The sequence below is a fragment of the Diadema antillarum genome, unplaced genomic scaffold (assembly GCF_040938485.1).
Source record: "Diadema antillarum isolate AM-2024a unplaced genomic scaffold, OU_Dant_1.0 scf00000055, whole genome shotgun sequence".
NCBI lineage: Eukaryota > Metazoa > Echinodermata > Echinoidea > Diadematoida > Diadematidae > Diadema > Diadema antillarum.
The window spans coordinates 760,411-770,000 of record NW_027270944.1 but is presented as its reverse complement, the minus strand read 5'-3'; the positions used below and the strand labels follow the sequence as shown (position 1 = coordinate 770,000).

Sequence of the window (9,590 nt, the reverse complement as noted above, 5' to 3'; positions counted from 1 at the left end):
CTGAACAATCTGTTTTATTTACTGTTCTACTAATGTTTACTCTCTCTCCTGTTATGTAATGTGAATGTAGTGTATCACGTTACAAAGAGCGATGTAGAGTTCACAGTACATTTCTTACAACGATAGCATGTCTGTCTACTCCAAAATTCTTTATCCATCTTGTTTTGAGGGATTTCTCCATGAAGTACCGAGACTGTCATGGGGGATTTTCTTCTTTTTATAGCTTCCATTATGCACATATTTCAGATTGAGCCATGTGAAATGGGTTTGTGTGATGTCAGTGTTTGAATTGAACATGACTACATACATATCTCTTTTAAAAATGTGACTCCTAGTTTCTTTTTAGCTCACCTGAGCCAAAGGCTCAAGTGAGCTATTGCGATCGCCCTTCGTCCGGCGTCCGTCGTGCGTCGTGCGTCGTGCGTAAACTTTTTACATTTTCATCTTCTTCTTGAAAACCCCAAGACCGATTTTCATCAAACTTGGCAGGTAGCATCCCTAGGGGGTTAGAAACTCAATTTGTAAAAATGGGCACCATGCCCCACCCAGGGGGCCCCCAGGGGGGCCCAAACCCCCCAAAATTAAGGAATCTAAAAATCTTCTTCTCTAGAACCAGAAGTGATAGAGCTACGTTAATACTATGAGATAGTACATTGATGACTATAGTTTCAAGTTTGTTCATGGCAGAATCAGGGGTGCCCCCCTTGGGACCCAGGGGAGGGGGGTGGGGAGGGGTTCTAATGGGGCCTAAATTGTACATTTTCATCTTCTTCTTGAGAACCCCATGACCCATTTTCACCAAACTTGGCAGGTAGCATCCCTAGGGAATTAGGAACTCCAGTTATTAAAATGGGCACCATGCCCCACCCAGGGGGCCCCCAGGGGGCCCAAATGCCCCAAAATTAAGGAATCTGTAAAAATCTTCTTCTCTAGAACCAGAAGTGATAGAGCTAAGTTAATACTATGAGTTTGTACATCGATGACTGTAGTTTCAAGTTTGTTCATGGCACAATCAGGGGTGCACCCCTTGGGACCCAGGGGAGGGGGGTGAGGTTGGGTCCTAATGGGGCCTAAATTGTACATTTTTATCTTCTTCTTGAGAACCCCACAACCCATTTTCACCAAACTTGGCAGGTAGCATCCCTAGGGGGTTAGGATCTCAATTTGTTAAAATGGGCGCCATGCCCCACCCAGGGGACCCCCAGGGGAGCCCAAACCCCCAAAATGAAGGAATCTTTAAAAATCTTCTCTAGAATCAGAAGTTATAGAGCTAAGATAATACTATGAGTGAGTACATAAATGATTGTAGTTTCAAGTTTGTTTATAGAAGATCCAGGGGTGCCCCTCTTGGGGGCAGGGGGGGGGGGGGGGAGTTGGTTGGGAAGGTCCAAATGGGGGCCTGAATTGTACATTTTCATCTTCTTCCTGAAAACCTCATGATGTATTTTCGTCAAACTTGGCAGGTAGCATCCCTAGGGGGTCAGGATCTCAATTTATAAAAATGGGCACCATGCCCCACCCAGAGGGCCCCAGGGGGCCCCAATATCCCCAAATTAAGGAATCTTAAAAAATTTGGGCCCTTATTGTACATTTTCATCTTCTACTTGAGAATGCCTGGTCAAATTTTGGTAGAGCTGTGAATAATTTAGATTAGTGACTGCGTGAAAGGTGAACTTGCGATACTCAGGTGAGCGCTAGACCCGCGGGTCTCTTGTTATTTTCAACTGATGAAATTAGTAATAAATTACATAAAAAAGAAAGCAGATTCCTTAGTTTTACAAACATTTGTAAGATGTGAAAATAATGATTAAAGAATGATATTGAATTATTAAGTTTTGGAAGACTAGAATGATATCTTCCTCCTTTATGGTATTCTGCTTTCCAATATTTTTTTCTCTCTTTTCATCAAGATGATGATGAACAATGATATTTACGTATTGTGTACATATCTATGTATTTTCATATTGATATGTTATGCACAGAATTTTAATCAATTTGTTAGTTGCCCTATCACTTGATGTGAGCAAATTACAGTACTTTCATTCATTATTGATCCCAAGAATATCCAAGTGCTAAACATGGAAGAAATGGACCCACGACATGCTTTACAAAGATATGTCGTTCTCCTTGACCACTGAACCAAATTGAATTTGTTTTGTTTTTTTGTAAGGTGTAGGGAACAAGTTATAATTTCATACCCTTAAATAGCATTTAGACTGGTTGATTATTTTGAAAATCATCAACATGGAAAGTCCGATTGTATTTTATTTTATTTATTTATTTTTTTGGTGGTGATGGTGGGGGGGGGGGGGACATACTGTATACACAGTATCCTACTGAGGACTCCGTGCTGTCAGATTATCTCTTTCTCTCTTTTATTGTTTTTACTCATACAAGGTGTCGCGAAAATTTCCCTTGAGTTGCTTAATTCCAGGAACTGCACAATCAGTTTTCTTTACTGTTCTACTAATGTTTACTCTCTCTCCTGTTATATAATATGAATGTAGTGTATCACGTTACAAAGAGCAATGTAGAGTTCACAGTACAGTACATTTCTTACAATGATAGCAATCAAAGCATGTCTGTCTACTCCAAAATTCTTTATCCATCTTGTTTTGAGGGATTTCTCCATGAAGTACTGAGACTATCATGGGGGGATTTTCTTCTTTTTATAGCTTCCATTATACACATATTTCAGATTGAGCCATGTGAAATGGGTTTGTGTGATGTCAGTGTTTGAATTTAACATGACTACAAACATATCTCTTTTGGAAATGTGACTCCTAGTTTCTTTTTATTTTCAACTTATGAAATTAGTAATAAATTACATAAAAAAGGAAGCAGATTCCTTAGTTTTACAAACATTTGTAAGGTGTGAAAATAATGATTAAAGAATGATATTAAATTATTAAGTTTGGGAAGACTAGAATGACGTCTTCCTCCTTTATGGTATTCTGTTTTCCAATATTTTTTTCTCTCTTTTCATCAAGATGATCATGAACAATGATATTTACATATTGTGTACATATCTATGTATTTTCATACTGATATGTTATGCACAGAATTTTAATCAATTTGTTAGTTGCCCTGTCACTTGATGTGAGCAAATTACAGTACTTTCATTCATTATTGATCCCAAGAGCATCCAAGTGCTAAACATGGAAGAAATGGACCCATGACATGCTTTACAAAGATACGCCATTCTCCTTGACCACTGAACCAAATTGAAGTTGTTGTTTTTTTGTAAGGTGTAGGGAACAAGTTATAATTTCATACCCTGAAATAGCATTTAGACTGGTTGATTATTTTGAAAATTATCAACATGGAAAGTTCGATTGTATCTTTTTGTTGTTGTTGTGGTGGGGGGGGGGGGGGGGACATACTGTATACACAGTATCAATCATATGTAGTACCCAAATTTTGTATTGTCTGGAATTGAAGATACTCGAGGGTCATGGCTATGGATAGGTTGCTTCTTTTCCAAGTGCTGTTGATTCCTTAAAGGCCAGCTTCATTCAGATTGGAGCATTTTGGAATGGTAACAAGGTTTCTTCAGTCAGTTCAGTTCCATCTATTTTCCACAAACTGTGAAGAAAGTGTGTATGTGTCAAGAAATTACAGTTAGGGCAAGAATATTCTCTCAGTAATCTCCACCGTTTGTCATTGGAGCAAAGTGAAATCGATCTGTGACTTTGCCTAACATGGTATGGGATCAGAAATCTCTTATAGGTTTACGTACACAAGGCACTGCATCATTTATATTGTCCAAAATCAAAGGGGACTACAGGGACTAAGGAAGACTTTTGTTTATTTGCTTTTGCTTTAAAAACAGAGATCAGTGAAATCTATTATATGGCTATGATTTCTGTAAAGAGAAAAACCAAGATATGCTTGGTAGCCTTTGTGGAATTTGTTGGGTATATAAATTCTTTGTGTGACTTTTGTCTGTGCGTTTTAAGAATGCATTGAGTGCTGGGTCCTCTGTATCAATGATTGTAAACCATTGGCTGCACACATGCATGTACAGTTGGTACTAAGTAGCTATAACAGGGCTCAATGCCAACTTTTCTCCCCATTGGCCCATTCGGGCCACTAATATCTTTATATTTTGAACAGTGGTGGTCAAAAGAAAAATGTATTTGCCCAAATTAAAGGGAAACATGGAAATAGATATTGAATCCTAGTTGTCTGATTGGGCCAACAAATGATAACCATTTTGAAAGCCTGGTGGCCCCACATCAATTTTTGGTGGCCCCAGGCTATCGGGCTTCTGCTAATTTTGAGCCCTGTCTATAATATCACATCTGCTCACGCATTGGTTTTGCCTGAATGCACGCAGGGGCCAGCGATATCTGATTGGTCTGATGTAACATCAATTTCATCAAGTAACGTATCATGACAGAACATCAACACAGCCAAAGAATGCATGGAAGTTGTCCTTTTGTGGAGTCTGTAGGAACTTTAGTGTGAAATGATTGTGATATTTGTTTAAGAGTCTATCATATACATGTACAGCAAACACAAAGTTCTTACCCAGTGGTGTTCATTGATTGAATATTTATCGTGTAAGAGAGTTGAATTGAATGACATCATACCTAGTTAAAATTAAGATATGGAAACACTCAACTTTCAAACATGCGTTAAGGTATCAGTATTTAAAGATGAGCCAAGGTGTTTATAATTGTAGCAATAGTTCTTGAAATTAATGAATGATTCTGTTTATGACTTTGATGATTTATATATCACACCAATCATGACAAAAACAAACAAACAAACAAGCAAAATACCTGCAAGTGTAATGAACAGTGCATTTATGACTGACTAGTTACAGACCTGTAGGACACCAGTGCTTATAATAAGGGCCTATAGATGTATACTTTGTAAATGTGCAATCATGCATACATATCCATTGTACATAACAATACATGTTAATACTTACATTCATGTTCATTCATGCATGTTCCTTCATACATATATCTCTGCATACATAATACTGTATGTATGCACTGTACATACATATAATGTATATGTACATAATATAACATGTACATTCATATGCTCATACATGCATATATTTATGAACAATCATGATAAAATATGCATACATACAGTAAACAGTATACAAATGACGCACAGGTCTGAGTGCGTCAGTCGGAATTGTGTGCATAAGGTAACTGTGGAATGCTTAACCCACTCGGCTTCGCCTCGTGGGTTTAGGCTAAATTCCATAGTTACTGCATGCACACTATAATTTTCCAACTGATGCACAAAAAGACATGTGCATCATCTGTTTTATAGAGTGGGTAATTTTATTGCCAAAAACCCATTTTTCTATCGTGTTACTCGATGACAAATATACTGGATGCATTTCCTTTTGGCTTGCCATAGACGAGAGCCCAAAAACCATGCATCAGTTTTTACTGGACGCATGGTTTCTCTTCAGAACCAAGCATCCAGTAAAAACTGATGCATGGTTGTTTTGGCCAATAGGCGTCTTGTACTGAGTGCGCGAATGCTTGCTTAGTGCACAAACCTTTGTTACAAGTGCGCGTACTCTTGCTACAAGTGCGTGATAACATGTTTACCACTGTGACTCGATCAGCGTGCAGCCAGTACAAAATTAACACATAGCTCTCAACCAGTGAGATCGCAGGATTCTCGCTACCCATTCTATAGACCGATTCTGTGACGTGCTATGTGTATTTTTGGCATGGGCAGCGCCATTTACACGGTGTCTTAGCCGACCCCCCTCCCCCACCCCCTACCGCACGCGGAATGAAAAACTGATGCATGGTCGTTTTAGCCAATAGGCGTCTCATACTGAGTGCGCGAATACTTGCTTAGTGCGCGAACCTTTGTTACATGTGCGTGATAAACATGTTATCCGTGGGGTGGGGAAGAGGAGGGGGGGGTGGTTGGCTAAGACACCTCAAAATGAGCTTATGGCTGCGCCCTGTGCCACAAATTGTCTGCTGCCCTCAACGAACCCGAATCGGTCTATAATAGTGTTTTAGGTGAAGCGTTAGAGAATGTGAGAAAATATGGCTGCATGTGTTGAGCCCTGGTCAGCATCAATTGATCTCTGTCTTCCTTGTGTTTTGCTTGCTCAACTGATTACTGATGGGTCCTTATCAGGATTGTGTATAACCTTTATACTGTACATGAATCTTCCTCAATAGTTGCATGAGCAGGTCTTTCCTTTGCTTTGTGGAATAGCAACACACACCTGCTGACATGTAAACAATGAAAGACCGAATACCGAGTGTCCATATGTGCATTAGTTCAGTGGTAAATGAAACTTAACTGCTCTTATCGCACCCTGTGTGATTGTGTATTTGAACATGTCTGTATTTGCTTCTGCTTGTGTGAGTGTGCAATGCATTTATGTGTATGTATATCTGTAGTCATTCAGCTTTGTATGTAGGGGGCATGTGTATGTGTTATTCAGATTTTGAAGTTTGAATTTAGTGTGAAAGCATCTATTATATACTTTTACATGCAGTTTGAATGCACAAGTCATGCACATGCAATGCATGTGTTGCTTGTATCAGTCGTATCAGGGCAATTACCCCCAGAGGGTAATTACCCCCCTCCTCCCCCCGGCTAAATGCTGCTTAGTGATAATGTTAGAGTAAAGATTAGGGTTAGGGTTAGGTTTAGGGTTAGAGTTTGGGTTAGGGTTAGGATTAGTTTCAGGATTAGGGTTTGGGTCAGGGGAAGGGTATGGGGTAATTGCCCAGGGGGTAATCGCCCTACACCCGTATCAGTGCAATTGTTTACTGTATACGCTGTTATTTTCGTGTACGGTTTTTTCGTGAATTATGAGGTCCTAGACATTTTCGCGAGATGTTGTTTTCGTGAATCAACGCTGACTTTTACGTTAATGCTCTATTAACACAGCGCATGGAGGCATTTTTGCGTGTTGTTAAAGTCGCAATCCAAGTGTGATTCGCGAAATTCACGAAAATTAAACCCTCACAAAAATAACAGCTTATACAGTATTCAGTTCAAAAGGATTCATTATCATATTGACAGTGATAGGTTACAGTCGTTTTGTTTTAATTCTCTCTACACCACAGGAAGACGCTGAAGATGCACTGGCGCACAGTTCAGATGTGTACACGCCCCTCCCCAGTTCTGCCTCTCGGTTAGGGGGAGACCCCCAAGGTAAGCAAGTAGCTTCATCCTTCCACCTAGCACTCAGTATATTGTCTTACCCATTGGCTAGACTAATAATGCAGTGGTTCATGTGATAGGCTGGATTTTCAACAGTAGCCAAGGTTGTGGATATCGCATTCCCACTGAAAGTTGAGACAGGACTAAGAGATCCAAATGGCATCCGGTCATCTACCCATTGTATTATACAGTGTACATCCATCTTCACAAATCTGCTGGAATTCCATTTTCTTTGCTCATTTTCATTTACCTTCACAAATGTTAAATTTTACCTTCAAGACTTTTGGAGGGATTTTTCATTTTATTTTATTTTATTTTTTTATTTTTTGGTTTCGTTTGTTACATAACTTTGCAGCCATTATTCCTGGGCCCCATTTGATTAAAAATTGATATGATAGCAACATCTTGCTGGAAAGTGACGCAGTAAATACAAGAATCCAGCCTCTTCATTGGCTATTGCTATGGGAGGTTGCCATTCCAGCAAGAGTTGCTATCCTAACATCTTTTACGAAATGGGGCCCTGTAGTGACCAAACATGGATCAGAGATGTGCTTGAATGATCTTCACATTATTGTGCTGTCCAAGGTCACGTGCTGAAGTCAAAGTTCATTGAAGGTCACATGTTAAAGTTGACCTGCCAGACTGTCATGTTACATAGCCTGCATGGTATCATGTAGGCAGGACGTAATTTGGTGACAACCTTGCTAATTAATTTCAGCCCAGATTTCTAATCAAGCAGATGGAAAGATATCAAAAACAAAAAGTGATGAAACCTCATGTAGCAATGAGTGAATGCTGTGTTTATGTCTTTAGCCAGGGCTCCACACTAACTTTTTTATTTGGTGGCCCAATGGGGCCACCAAAATCATCAATTTCAAATTTTTGGTGGCCCGAGAGAAAAATTTAGTGGCCCCCCAAAAACAATAAAAAACATTAAAATTCCTGTTTTTTTTTTTTTTTTTTTGATGGGTCAAATATTCAAGTTTTATCATAGTAAGAATTGGAAGCTGGACATTGTTGGCCCGACTGTCATTTTTGGTGGCCCCGGGCCACCGGGCCACTGTTAGTGTCGAGCCCTGCTTTAGCTATCTTCTCATAATGCTTTCTCTCTCTCGCACTCATGCTGTCTTCTAGGGACGTATGGACGGTGCAAATACGTGTACTACGGCCGCCATTCGGAGGGAAACAGGTTCATCCGAAACAACGACCTCTGAGTCCAGGTCCCACCGTGTCACAGCTAACCAAAGGAGAGCATCTCCAGTGGTCATGCCCCCCCCCCCCTCCTTATGACATCTGACAGCTGATTGGATGGACATTCATAACGTCAAGGTCATACTGTTCAATCATCCCACCCCACCCAAGTTTGTATCTACAAAATGGCGGTATCGAAATAGAAAACCATGTGATCATTGACTGACCAATGCCTGCGTAGTCAATCTGTGACTGCTCTGTTTGCACATTGGTATTTCTTATGTTGATCATGAAAGTTGTTAGTTTTTTTGTTTTTTGTTTTCTGTCTCTGGCTATGCCTATATCACCGCATGCCTATGGGGACACCCTTTATCACCATGCAGTGAACTCGGTATGAGTCCGCTTTGAGTAAGAGCTGTCTGGCACTGATAGACACATGCTGTTTATGTCAGGACATTATCTGTATAAATAATGTCATTGAGCTTGGTTTCCATTTCACAATAGAACAGAAAAAGTGAAACTATCACATCTGCAATCATGAATCAGTAACACGTGCACAAATGACTATCTATAATTATCTGTAGAATTGCCATGAATCATAGCTTAAAATTGGTCCGCTATCTTTGTTGACAGCATACCAACTGGGATGGTGTGAAAAGTATGCACACGCCTACGTAATGAGCTAATTTGACCGTGAAAGAAGCCTAGTTTAAGTGCTCCCCAAGTATGAGAGGGGTGATATGTACAATTTCAGAGGCCCAAACTGGAGTAGAAATACGGACAGCATGCACTGTATTTCATATTTTTATGAATGTTTGAATGCATGGACAGAATTTTTCTGGAACTAACCAAAAATACCAGTCTATCCAAGTATTCAACTTTGTTTTATTGTCGATGATATTTATTTTGATACCCATGACTAGAGGGTGTACCAGCATCTATTTCAAAGTTTTAGAGACAGTTTTTGTGATAATGTGTTTGCCGATAATGTGTTTGCTGATAGTGTGTTTGCGGATTATGTACCAGCTGCATGATATTCATTTCCATATCATTACCAGATGCATAGCTTCCTCATAGGTCAATATGAAAGGTCAGTGAAATTATGCAGCTGATGAATAAAATGAAATAGTTTGATTCCTGCTCATGAGTTAAATTTTTTTTATATTGTAAAGAGAAAGCAAAACTATTCTGGAAGAAGAAAGTGACCGATCTGAGGGTAGCAA

The 9,590-nt window shown here is 39.6% G+C and overlaps 1 protein-coding gene across 1 annotated transcript in view; it reads left to right on the top strand.

Annotated features, from left to right (window-relative positions):
- The window catches only part of LOC139715803 (leucine-rich melanocyte differentiation-associated protein-like), a 17,793-nt gene extending 9,403 nt beyond the window's left edge, over positions 1 to 8,390 (top strand). The window contains exons 6-7 of the mRNA XM_071627341.1: positions 7,080 to 7,167; positions 8,311 to 8,390. Of these exons, the coding sequence (XP_071483442.1) occupies positions 7,080 to 7,167; positions 8,311 to 8,390 (168 nt within the window). The remainder of the gene's footprint in view (positions 1 to 7,079; positions 7,168 to 8,310) is intronic.
- Positions 8,391 to 9,590: the final 1,200 nt, after the last annotated feature.